This window comes from Bufo bufo, chromosome 3, assembly GCF_905171765.1.
Source record: "Bufo bufo chromosome 3, aBufBuf1.1, whole genome shotgun sequence".
Taxonomy (NCBI): Eukaryota; Metazoa; Chordata; class Amphibia; order Anura; family Bufonidae; genus Bufo; species Bufo bufo.
This window is the reverse complement of record NC_053391.1, coordinates 370,438,694-370,452,011: the sequence shown is the minus strand read 5'-3', so window position 1 is coordinate 370,452,011 and position 13,318 is coordinate 370,438,694. Positions and strand designations below refer to the sequence as shown.

The window sequence follows — 13,318 nt, the reverse complement described above, 5'->3', positions numbered from 1 at the left end:
GGCATCTGATTGGTTGCTATGGGCATCTAGGCCAGTTCTACTTTACACCAGTTTGATAAATCTCCCTCATAGTTTATAAGGCTATAAAAATACATACTTCCATCCAGTTCAGCCTGTTATCCTGCAAAGTTGATCCAGAGGAAGGCAAAAAACCCCTGTGAGGTAGAAGCCAATTTTCATCAATTTAAAGGGAACCTGTCACCGGGATTTTGAGTATAGAGCTGAGGACATGGGCTGCTAGATGGCCGCTAGCACATCCGCAATACCCAGTCCCCATAGCTCTGTGTGCTTTTATTGTGTCAAAAAAACGTTTTAGATGTAAATGAGGCTACTAACGTTTCCAGAGCCCAGCCACGGCGACTGTGAAGGAGCCCAGCACTGCCCTGCATACTCTGAATCTCCTCCTTGCTCCCCGACGTCACAAAGCTAGAGCGCCGAAATCTCGAGATGCGCGAGCTAGCGCATGCGCAGTGTCGGCATAGTGTTCCTTCCCTGTGCTGGCATCAGCCTCAGGGAACGAACTGCGCATGCGCTAGCTCGCACATTGCGAGATTACGGTGCTCTAGCTTTGTGACGTCGGGGAGCAAGGAGGAGATTCTTGGGGCGGTGCTGAGCTTCTTCACAGTGGGCGTGTCTGGGCTCAGAGTCAGAGAACGCTGGACTCATCTCTAAAGCATGGAGGAGACAGGACTCATTTAAGGTTCATTTACATATCTATAAAATCTGTATTTTTACACAATTAAAGCACAGAGAGCTATGGGGACTGGATATTGTGGATGTGCTAGCGGCAATCTAGCAATCCATGTCCTCAGCTCTATACCCAAAATCCTGGTGACAGGTTCCCTTTAGGGTAAAAAATTCCTTCCCGACTCCAATCAGGCAATCAGAATATCTCCCTGGATCAACGACCCCTCTCTAGTAGCTATAGCCTGTAATATTATTACACTCCAGAAATACATCCAGGCCCCTCTTGAACTCTTTTAGTAAGTTCACCATCACCAACTCCTCAGGCAGAGAGTTCCATAGTCTCGGTCGGATCCGTACTAACGCTTGCATGCGTGTGCTGCCGGAAGTCCGGGCCGGCCCCATTCACTATAATTATATTGTATGGGGCCAGGCCGGACATGTGTGCCAGCGTTAGTACAGATTCAGCAGGCTGTTCCCCTGCCGGACAAACCTAACGCTAGTGTGAAAGTAGTCTTACAGTAAAGAAACCTCATCATTGTTTCTTTACAGACATTTAGATGAAATGATAGTTGCTTTAAAACTTTGGAAAATGTTTAATGATCAGATATTCATGGAGGAACACTAAAAAGTTTTAGTGCCAGGCATCATTATAGTTCCATTCATCTGTCATCTTTATGCATAATTCACGCTAATTCCACCACGAGAGCTTTATATTTAGCACTAAAACACGATCAGATCTGGTCATTAAACCTTTACTCAAAGTGTTTCCATGCTTGTGTGCATCACGTCTACATTCTACAAAGCAAACATCTTGACATATAACCAGTGGCACCCACTTATCACTGTTCTTGGCCAGGAAGATCTGCATAGACTTAATAGCTTCCGAAACTTCATCTTTCTTTGAGAGAAGCTCTTCACTTAGTGCCTAAGAGGAAAAAATGACAAATGTGTCTTTGTTTATATAAGACTATTCAAGCAGAATTCAACAAGGTTCTCAAAAGAAGAAAGGGACCGCAAAGAAAGTAGGTAGGTCGTTTGCTTGCAAACGTGGAATGGTGCAATTAATATTTTCACAATTTACATACACAAAGAGCTTTAAAGGTTTAAACTATAACCGGTTACAGCAAGATCTTTTATACATCATAAAGAACAACTGCAGAAATGATCACAACAACGTGCAAGCCAAGTAACTGCATACCTTTTTCTCGGAAATTGACTTTTTCAGATCAGCACTGTTCCCTCCACGCGATGACACCATATGAGACAGGCTAGAAACCCAACTAGACAGTTGTTTCAGATCCTCAACATGCTTTTCTTTCTCTTCTTCAAGGACTTTCTACAGGGATGCAAAAAATATCCAACAAATATGGCATTATATGAAAGAAAAATATTATCCTGTTATACATAGGTGCTACAAAAATACAAAACTTTTCCAAAAATGAGTAATTATCATCTTAATTTGAAAGTCATTACTCATTGTGGCACTATCAATTAAACTTTTGAAGTTGGAATCGAACATTACAAATCAAAGAAAGTACTATAAACACGTTATTACACTCCTCCACATTGAAATTGCAACACAAAGAAGGACAAGCCGTAATGTTACGCAAATCCAGAAAGTAGCTGGTGTCGCTAAGATCTGCAAATTATCACATTTTCAAGCACCTAGCTCCCATATGCGGCATGTGGGAAAAGTATAAGAGACAGATTGAAAGCAAAGTTTTTTAGCCACATAAAACCTTAAAAAATCTTATTAAGCCGTGTGAGATTATTGTGCGATGCCTCCTATCTATCGATGTGCCAGTCATCACCACTTCCCACAAACTGAGAATCCTTGATTTATCACTCTGGCATATTGTTATGTGCCTAGGCCGAGATGTCAGCACTGGTCAACGTTGCGTGTCCCAGTGGTTGAGAGAATAATGATGAACTGGAAGGACAGCAAGAGGAGCACAGAGGCGAACTTCTGCATGGATAGATCGTCTCATTAGAAGAATGTTGCGTAGTGATCCATTCTGTATTACAAGTGAAATTGGACCTCACATCCCAAGCCTAGGGCAGCAAACAATGTCTATATAGACCATCAAAATGCGTTTGCGCTACAAGGAATTCGTCCACCTACAAGTGCTCCATTGACCTCACACACCACACGCAAAGGCCATCATAGTGAACAGTAGGGATCAGCAACCTTTGTTATTCCAACTGCTCTGAAACTACAACTCCCAGCATGCAAACATGTTTGCCAGTTATTTTATCTCCAATAGAATTGAATGAAGCATTCTGGGAGTTATATTTTCCAAAAAGCTGCCAGAGGTTGCTGATCTCTAGTGTACAGCAAACCTTTGTCTTGGACGCAATGATAGCCATAGATCAGTCTGGAGACCAAGTGGGCAATGCCATGATGAAGTCTTCACAAGGGAATGTCCACCAGTCCTACCCCCAATGATTATGGTGTGGGTGGCATTATGTTCAGCAGCCGAACCCTCTATTCTTCATTTCAGGTATGCTAACAGCATAGGGTTACATTGATTTGGTCATGTAACCATTGGTACAACCTAGGGTTGCACCGGGAATCAAAATATCGATACCCAATCAATACTTTTGTACACGAATCGATTAGATACCGGGATTTGCCATTTAATAGTTATTAAATAAAAAAAAAAATTAAAAAAAACACTAACACCAAAATATTAAGTTTAACCCCTTCAGAACCCTGCCATTTTTCACCTTAAGGAATAGGCCATTTTTTTTTAAATCTGACATGTGCCAATTTATGTGGTGACAACTTTAAAACGCTTTTACTTATCCAGGCCATTCTGAAATTGTTTTCTAGTCACATATTGTACTTCATGACAGTGGTAAATTTGAGTCAAAATATTTATTTTTATTTATAAAAAAAAATATATAACAAACTAACCAAAAATTTGGAAAAATTTGCAATTTTCTAAATTTCTATTTCTCTGCCTTTAAAACAGATAGTGATACCTCATAAAATAGTTATTACTTTACATTTCCCATATGTCTACTTCATGTTTGGATCATTTTGTAAATGACATTTTCTTTTTCTGGAACGTTAGGAGGCTTAGAAGCTTTTTTAAGAGAATTTCCAAAACCCAATTTTAATGGACCAGTTCAGGTCTGAAGTTACTTTGTGAGGCTTACATAATAGAAACCACCTATAAATGGCCAGATTTTAGAAACTACCCCTTTCAAGGTAATCAAAATAGATTTTATAAACTTTGTTAACCCTTTAGGTGTTCCACAAGAATTAAAGGAATATGTAGATGAAATTTCAGAATTTCACTTTTTTGGCAGATTTTAACCCATTTTTTCCGCTAACAAAGCAAGGGTTAACAGCCAAACAAAACTCAATATTTACTACCCTGATTCTGTAGTTTACAGAAACACCCCATTTATGATCGCAAAACTGCTTTACGGGCACACGGCAGGGCGCAGAAGGAAAGGACCGCCATGTGATTTTTGGAGGGCAGATTTCACTGGGATAATTTTAAGTTGCCATGTCACATTTGAAGACCCCCTCTTGCACCCCTATAGTAGAAACTCCAAAAAAGTTACCCCATTTTGGAAACTATGTGATAACGTGGCAGTTTTGTTGGTACTATTTTAGGGTATTTTTTGGTTGCTCTATATTACACTTTTTGTGAGGTAAGGTAACAAAAAATAGCTGTTTGGGCACCGTTTTTACAGTGTTCATCTGACAGGTTAGATCATGTTCTATTTTTTTAGAGCAGGTTGTTACTGACGTGACAATACCAAATATGACTACTTTTTTGGTTGTTTGTTTCAGTTTTACCTAATAAAGCATTTTTTCTTTTTTTGTGTCTCCATATTCTCCAAGCCATAGTTTGTTTTAGTTTTTTTGGGGATACTGTCTTATGTAGAGGCTCATTTATTTCGGCATGAGATGCCGGTTTGATTGGTACTATTTTAGGGTGCATATGACTTTCTGATCGCTTGGTATTACACTTTTTGTGATGTAAGGTGACAAAAAATTGCTTTTTTGACACAGTGATGGATGATGGATCTCAGAAACGGAAAGCCAAAACGCCAGTGTGAAAGTAGCGTTACCCGATGAATGATTATTATGCTCAGAGGAACCTTTAACCCCTTAGTGACCAGCCTGTTTTGGGCCTTACTGACCAAGCTTTTTTCTTCCTTTTTTCATCGTCGCGTTCCAAGAGCTATAACTTTTTTATTTTTCCGTCTATATAGCTTTATGGGGGCTTGTTGTTTGTGGGACAAGTTGTAGCTTTTAATGGCACCATTTTGGGGTACACATAACTTTCTGATTAACTTTTATTAACTCTTTCTGGGAGGGAGATGGGAAAAACCGCAATACTGCCACTGCGTTTTTACGTTATAAATTTTATGGCGTTCATTTTTCGGTAACATAATATCTTTATTCTCTGGATCACTACGATTACAGTGATACCAAATACATATAGTTTTTTTTTTCTGTTTTACTACTTTTTTGCAATAAAACCCCTTTTTAAAGAAAAAACATTTTTTGCATTGCCACTTCCCAAGACTCATAACTTTTTTATTTTCCTTTCTATGGAGTTGTGTGAGGGCTTGATTTTTGCAGGACGACTTGTATTTTTCATTGGTATCATTGTGAAGTAAATGGCACTTTTTGATCGCTTGTTATTACGTTTTTTCGGTGGCAACTAAGAATAAATTAGCAGTTCTGTCTTCTTTTTTTGCGACGTTCACCGTAGGGAATAATTTACATGACATTTATGTAGTCCGGGTCATTACGGATGAAGCTATACATATGGGGGGGAAGATTTTATTTTTTATGGGATTTTATTTTTTTTTGCAATTTTTTCCCAAAAAAGCATAATTTTTTTATGGGATTTTTTTTATTGAATTAATCATTTTTTTTTTTACCACAATAGTCCCACAAGGGGACTATAACAGACAACATTCTGATTGATTTTAAAATGCAATGCATTATGCCTTTAGTGCATTGTATTTTAATATCAGTGCTATTCTGATATTAACCAGCAGGCTACGCCAGAGATGCGCAGCCTGCTGGAAATTAGTCAAGGCTGGTCTGGGGCCTACACGAGACCCCAGCCAGCCTTCACACACATCGGCACCCCGCAAACGCATTTGCGGTTTGCCGATGGGAGACAGAGGGAGTCCACTCCCTCTGTCAGCATTTTACATGCGGCGGGCGCCATTTCCAGCGGCATGTAAACTGTTAAACAGCCCGGATCGGCACTCCTGCCAGTCTGGGCTGCTAGAGCAGGGCCGGGGCTCTCATGTGAGAGCCGGGCTCTCATGTGAGAGCCGGGCCCTCGCTCCCCGCTGCCTCCGTAAAAAGTAGTATGGTTAGTCACTAAGGGGTAAACAGGCCAATTATGGCTAAAAAGCTTTCATATGAACACTATAGTCGGGCAGTGTAAAAGGAGCCTTTATGTAATTAGCCATTAGCACAAGAAAAATAGATGTAATGATTACTGCAGGTTGATTTGCATACATCCCATATCTAAAAAACGCTACCTCTTCTTCTTCAAGTCTTCGTAGGGCGTCACTGATGTACTTGACATGCTGTGTAGTTAAAGTCACCAAAGCAGTGTAACGAGTGCGGAGATCCATAAACTGAAGAAAGGGAACAACTTCAGTATATGTTGCACATAAACAGCATACAAACTGATAGAAAAATATATATCGCCTTACCTCTTGTGTTATAACATCTGAGGTAGAAGGCATTCTTCTCCGCTTTAGTGGTGACTTCTGATGCGAATCTACAAAGGCCTTGTATGTCATCAACTGCAGTTCATAATCCTTGAAAAAATAATTTTTCCAATTTTTTTTTTTTAATAAACCATGATTGTGTAGAAACAAAAATATTAAATAGACACTGAGGTAGAATGCACTTCATAGCACTAACCTTCACAGACACAGAGTACTGCTGGGAAAGGGCCTGACATTCATCTAGACGAGGCTGATTCCGCTCTATTTCAGCCACCAGTGCCTAAAAAATAATTTAAAAAAAATGTTTGAGGCTAAAGTATGTACAGGAAAAAGAAGCCATCTATATATAAAGTGTACACTGTGCAACACGAAAATGCACACCAGCACAATTTATTTTCCAGATCTGTGCCACATACAATATATTTAATGGAGTTGTGCCGTGGTGTAATGTTGATGACCTATCCTCAGGACAGACCATCAATATCAGATCGGCAGGGGATCTGACTTGCAGCTCCCCCACCAATCAGCTGTATGAAGGGGTCATGGTGCTCGTGCGGGCGCTGCATCCTCTTCAATATTTAGCTGCACGCCGTCTCCCTTGCTGCGGTGGTGCAGTGTAATCAAGTGAATGGGACGAGTAGTTGTAATTACACTGTACTACCACTGCAAACTCTTAAAAGGGTGCAGGCGGGGATTGCGATTGGCTGGATGGAGAGAAGCAGCAGCGGTGGTGCTGGGACCAGGAGCGGGGTAAGTATATTTCCTGTGAGGGGCCCGGCATATAAGGGGGTAGTTTATAGTATTGGATAACCTCCTTTAAGAGTGAGGAGACCTGATATACAGGGTGGCCCACGAAAAAGTAGCCTGTCTCCAATATCTCCAAATCAAACTGCGTAATAGTAACTCTGTCCTAGTAGCGCATAGCAACCAATCAGAGCTCAGCTTTCAGTTCCTACAGGGCTCTGAAAAAATGAAAGCTGGGCTCTGATTTGTTGCTATGGACAACCAAGAGATTTACTATTTGGCAGTTTGATTTGCAGATATTGGACACGGGCTACTTTTTCGTAAGCAAGATCTGCAAATCAAACTGCCTAATAGCAACCAGATCCCAGCTTTCATTTTTTCAGAGCCCTGTAGGAACTGAAAGCTGAGCTCTGATTGGTTGCTATGGGCAACTATGACAGATTAACTATTACGCAGTTTTATTTGGAGATATTGGAGGCGGGCTACTTTTTCGTGGGCTACCCTGTATTTGTGTTATACTTATTGCACCAACTGCATTGTGTGGTTGTATTTTGACACCATATTTGACAATGTTTTGCATGTTACTGAATAAGATGATTTTTCCTGTTTTACAAAACAGTGGCGTGGTTGGATTACTATGCATCAGATTTTTATAATATATTTTTGAGTTGGTTGCTGGGTTATGGGCATACCCACATAGTGAAATGGTATGCCACCTTATATATGGTGGGTCTATGTACAAATTATGTATGGTTAATGCACCCAGTGTTGGTGTGCTCTAGTGTAGTTATTTCTGCACCTGAGCTTCTGTTATCACACAGGGTGCACTCCCGTATGGATTGCATGTGACATTTATACACTGAAAAATGTACGGTATACCACTGTACAGAGATTCGTACATTACTCAACATATTAGAATGTGATTTTGTACACACCTACTTGGTGCAAAATCTAATTTTGTCAAACCTTACCGTTTGTTCATTAAGCTGCTCGGACAAGACTTTCCTGTCTTCTGACTGTCCAGGTTTCATCATTTCCTGCTGTGACTTTGTTGCCTCTATCCACTGGATTAAACCATCATGGTGCCCCCTGTAGCTCTTTAATACATCTCTTATTGTGGCCAATTCGGATTGCCTGTCAATAAAAGAAACAGGTTAAGTAAAAAGATAAGCAGAAATCTGACTTTGAAAAGCTAGCTGAAAGGAAAAAAGAAGGCACAAACCGTGTTTCCAGTTGAGTGTGCACGCCACTCCACCGCTCCCGAAGCTTAGCCGTCTTCTCTTGATATTGCTCTACATCAAGACTGCGTTCTTGAGTCCTCCGATTTAAGCGATCTCTTACTTCCTTTGATTTTGCGACATCCTCCTCCAGAGCAGAAATCACATTGCCTTTCTCTATTGCTTCATTCAGCCATTGCTGTAAAACATCAGGTGAATACTATCAATGCCATTTTAAATACCAGCATGCTCCACAATGAAGGTAGTAATGCACCAACCTGTAATAAGTCCTGTTGACACTGAATAGCAACTGGATCTGCAGCAATAGTATCTTCCTGACTAAGCCGGGTTTCAAATCCTTTAACAACGGCTTCTGCACCCTGTAGACTCCGTATAACCACATCTACTGTCTTCAGTCTAAGATTAAAACAACAGTTCAAGCCATTATTCCCCACATAATAAAAGCTTACTCAAACAGTATAAGCAATGCATTAAATAGTGCTTTAGTGTAAGGTCTCAATACATTATACTTCACCACTTCTATCTCATGTAACAGTACCCCAAAATAGTGAAGGCAAAGGTTCTCAAGTGCACGAGTGAAATGTTAAGTACAGTTTGGATCAATATCTGATCAGTAGGAGTCCAACTCCCGGCACCCTTGCTAATCAGTTATTTGAAGAGACTGTGGCACTCCAGTGTGCGCTGAAGACTTCTCAGAGCTTACCAAGCACAGCGCCATTCACTGGACAGTGGATGTGCTTGGTATTGCAGCTTAGCCACACTCACTGGAATAGGACTACCTAGCTCCGTCTAGACCATGTGACCAAGGAACATGACGTCAATGGCCTAGTAAGAGGCTGCAGTGCTCCTAAAATAGCTGATCGGTGGGGGTGCCGGAAATCCCACCGATCACATATTGCCGACCTATACTAGGAATAGATCATCAATATTAAATAACCGGACAACCCCCTTAAAAGTCTATGTTAATGCTTCTTACAATAGTACCTGAGTGGGACTAATAGTGACAAAAGTCTCACTGATATTTCAAGATTCAAAGCTGCCAGAGGCCCACCAAATAAAGTGTGGGGAAATATCCTTATTAAAAAATAACCTTTATAAGATATGCAATAAAATATACACCAAAGGATGCATCAACAATACAAAACATATAATACAGGGGTTCTGTGGTAGATACCCCACTGCTGGGTTCTGTGGTAGATACCCCTCTTCTTACAATACAAATGGAGCAAATGGAGCAGGAGTTGAGCAGACTGAGATATAGCCTTGTTAGAAAAGATTCATGAAAATCTCTGCTAATTCTGAGCTTAGGAGTTCAGTGATTGCCAGCCTTCCCTGCATGACTGTGCGTACAGAGATAGCCAAGGCCCCTTTCATACGAGCGAGTTTTCCACGCGGGTGCAATGCGTGACGTGAACACATAGCACCCGCACGGTGCTTTTGTTTTTTTTTTTTCACGCATCAGTTCTGCTTTGCGTGAGAATCACAGCATGTTCTATATTCTTCATTTTTCACGCAGCCCTAACCCCATAGAAGTGAATAGGGCTTCAGTAAAAAAAAAACGCATTGCATCCGCAAGCAAGTACGGATGCAATGCGTTTTTTTATGATGGTTGCTAAGAGATGTTGTTTGTAAACCTTCTGTTTTTTATCACGTGTGTGAAAAACGCATCAAACCGCATTGCACCCGCGCAGAAAAAAACTGAACAACTGAACGCAATCGCAGACAAAACTGACTGAACTTGCTTGCAAAATGGCGCGAGTTTCACTGAACGCACCCTGAACACATCCGTAGCTAATAAGTCACGCTCGTCTGAAAGAGGCCTAACGGTCACAGAGTAGGACCGCCCAGTGGACTCCTAAGCCTAGAATGAGCAAAGGTTTAAATGAATAAATAAGCTCTACTGGATCTTTGGTAACACACTGTCAATAATGTTCAGCTCCTCCAGTTTGATAACAGGCTGTCTGAAGATCAGATCAAATCCATAAAGATCTATTCTGAAAAAGGAAAAAATGTGTATCTTTTTGAGAAACTAAATATTCAAAAGATGAACGATACTTCTGAAAAATGCTGTGTAAAATTTAAGCAGCTAAAGATGGAAAAGGAATGACATTCAACTGGAAGACAGGGAATTAGGAAACATGAAAAATCACAAGCAGTAGAGAAAACAATAGCTCAGGAAATGTAAGTAAAGGTCCCTTTAAACGGGATGATGTACCAGCAGCGCTCCCTCCCAACAATCTGGTCGCTAGAGGAGGAAACAGTTCAGCGTATGGGGAGGAGCGATCACTAATGCCATCGCTCTTCTCCATACTGATTCTTCACGGCAGCAGATCAGGTTTACACAGCACAATCTGCCACCAAGAAACAAGGATTTTTGTGTTCACACAAACGATCCAATTACTCTAGGAACGATCGTTACACCACCAGATCAACGCTAACAAGAATTACTATGAACAGTCATTAGCGATGATCTAGATGATTCTCGGCCAGTGTAAAGGGCCGTTAAGCATGTCAGTACATTAGGCAAAACCAAACAACAAAAGATATTTGGGTTATTTAGTGACAACCACTTACTTTTCCAAAAATACAGACGACAAGCCATAGACCTGATCCATCTTCCCAACTACGAGGTCCAGCTTTGAGCGAACATTTGGAGTACTGGAGCCAGATGGAGACATATGCAAGAAATGGTCACAGCGCTCTGATACCATTGACAGTTCTGATTTTAATCTCTTTAGTTCCTCCTGCATTCTCTAAAATACAGAATGAGAAGAAATTAAGTAAAAAGTCCAGGAATCACTATGAAACTAACCAATTTGTACATGTGCAAACCTCTTGTTCACATATCCTGATGGCATTTTCATGTACAGCTTCTCCATCATAGCCTGAAGGACTCTGTAACTTCCTCACTAGCCTCTGTTCACATTCTTCCAAGTGCAGACGAATGTTGTGAAGTTCTGATAAATAAGTTTGTGCTAAAGACTCATCTTTATCTTCTGAAAAGGTTGGAAAACATAAAAACGGTTACCTCATGTCTGATTAAAAGCTACTAGTGCTTCTCTATATTGGTCGAATTTCTCACCAGCCTCAATTAGGTCCACCAGCTTCCTGCTTTGCTCTTTACAGGTCTCTACTTCTTGCTCCATGTTGAGGCGATCAGTAGATGAGAATATCTGTGAGTCTTTGCTATCTTCCAAGAAATCATCCAGGTGTGATTCGAGACTGGATAGAGTCTGCAGACGTTCTGCCAGAGGCATAACCCTAAGCTGAAGACATAGATCTAATAAGAGGAGCTTTCAGTAGATATATATTATTATACTTTAATTTATCATGGACATCTCACCTTGTCCATGTTCCATCCCTGCACTATGTCAACATCTTTGCGTAGGAAATGCCAAGAAATCAAACTCTTAGTATTTACGTGTAACTGATGCCAAAGCGCCATCACTTTCTGGTAAAGCTGTTCCACCCTGCAAAAGTTCAAGTGTTAACAGATGAAAGGATCCATGTTTTCAGTAGCTGTGACATCAGCTTTTTAAACAGAATAATCACCTGACAGCCATATCTATTGCTTCTTTATTAGGTGGAGGGATGAGAAAGCACACTGACGGTACCATCGCCTCATTTCCAGTTGTGCTTATCACTTTCCACTTTGTTCTATGAGAGTTATCTTCAAGTACACATTCTTCATTTGTACATATAGTCATCTGTTAAGCAGAAAAAGTTATCAATGCTAGAAAAAGTAAATCTCCGCTAAGCTTTGCAAGAGGAAAAGGTTTCCTGGAACTTTCACAGCTCCTACCTCAATTTGCCGGTAATCACATATCGCTCTGATGGGCAGTGTTCCACTTAGACTATATTCTGGATTTCTGGGCTTAAGCTGTACAATGTTCCTGGATCTCCCTACCAAGCTAGCCACTGTACTTCTGGATTGGATGAGCTGTTCCTTCTCTTCCTAACAAAAAAAATGAAGGCTGAGATGTTAAAAAACATATGCAGATGGGCAAGAGAATATTTAAAAAGCTAAAAACTGAAAAAGGAAGTGATATGAATTCTGTCTAACCATGGAGTCCTGCAGCATGTCTTCCAATCGGTTCATACTAGTATTGCGGTCAGACGAATATTTCCTTTTAATTGACTCCTGGAGATTTTTCAGATAAACTTCTGATTCCCGTACATCACTGAAGAACTATTGGATAACAATGAAAGATTAGCTTTGAAAAATAAAAAAATAAAAAATAAATGTACTTGGCATAGAAAAGACAATTAACGTACTTTGAAATATGCCGAATTTTCCTTTAAATGCTGATCTACACAAAGATATAATTGTTGTACCCATTGCCATTGAGAGACAACCGCAGCACTATATGCCTAAAATGAAAAAAGAAATTAGAGAATAGATAAGTACACATTATGTATGGTCTACATATAACTATTGATGTAAGCTCTCCTCATACCTCTACGGTTTGTTTTGCTGGATGGTTTTCTAGTGACAACAATTCAGCTGTTTCCTGCAAGGACTGAATGACATCATGCTTCTGGTCTAGTTCCAGTTTAAGTTCCTGGAGAAAAGGAGAATAAAACTCAGCTGATCTGACAATGTGATCATCATGCGTACATCAATGTAAAACAACTCATCTTATGACCATCAATTCCCTAAGGATAATGCTATACTTACAGAAAAGGAATCCTTCTTCATCTCCATGCTGGAATTTCTATCACTCCAATCATAAGCAAGCTCATCCTCTTCCTTCTCATTCAACCAGATGATCTGTGCTGTAGCTCGAGACACAAAGTTATGAAGGCTCTCTAAGTGGCGCAATCGGAAGCTTGAAGTTTCCTACACAGAACAGTAGTAAAATGTAGTCATTTCAGAAGCTGTAAAAACATATATTCATAGTTTTGCACTAACTAACTATCTCCTT

General features: G+C 40.3%; 1 protein-coding gene across 22 annotated transcripts in view; it reads right to left on the bottom strand.

The window, feature by feature from the left end:
* MACF1 (microtubule actin crosslinking factor 1) overlaps window positions 1-13,318 on the bottom strand; it is a 284,153-nt gene that overhangs the window by 172,862 nt on the left and 97,973 nt on the right. For all 22 annotated transcript variants that reach the window (XM_040424601.1, XM_040424619.1, XM_040424622.1 and 19 more), the window contains 18 exons: window positions 13,072-13,233; window positions 12,851-12,955; window positions 12,669-12,764; window positions 12,457-12,582; window positions 12,196-12,348; window positions 11,946-12,100; window positions 11,737-11,863; window positions 11,476-11,659; window positions 11,226-11,389; window positions 10,968-11,146; window positions 8,651-8,789; window positions 8,378-8,571; window positions 8,127-8,289; window positions 6,608-6,691; window positions 6,394-6,501; window positions 6,217-6,315; window positions 1,886-2,023; window positions 1,524-1,612 (listed from right to left, as the gene is read on the bottom strand). In XM_040424601.1, the coding sequence (XP_040280535.1) occupies window positions 1,524-1,612; window positions 1,886-2,023; window positions 6,217-6,315; window positions 6,394-6,501; window positions 6,608-6,691; window positions 8,127-8,289; window positions 8,378-8,571; window positions 8,651-8,789; window positions 10,968-11,146; window positions 11,226-11,389; window positions 11,476-11,659; window positions 11,737-11,863; window positions 11,946-12,100; window positions 12,196-12,348; window positions 12,457-12,582; window positions 12,669-12,764; window positions 12,851-12,955; window positions 13,072-13,233 (2,465 nt within the window). The remainder of the gene's footprint in view (window positions 1-1,523; window positions 1,613-1,885; window positions 2,024-6,216; window positions 6,316-6,393; window positions 6,502-6,607; window positions 6,692-8,126; window positions 8,290-8,377; window positions 8,572-8,650; window positions 8,790-10,967; window positions 11,147-11,225; window positions 11,390-11,475; window positions 11,660-11,736; window positions 11,864-11,945; window positions 12,101-12,195; window positions 12,349-12,456; window positions 12,583-12,668; window positions 12,765-12,850; window positions 12,956-13,071; window positions 13,234-13,318) is intronic.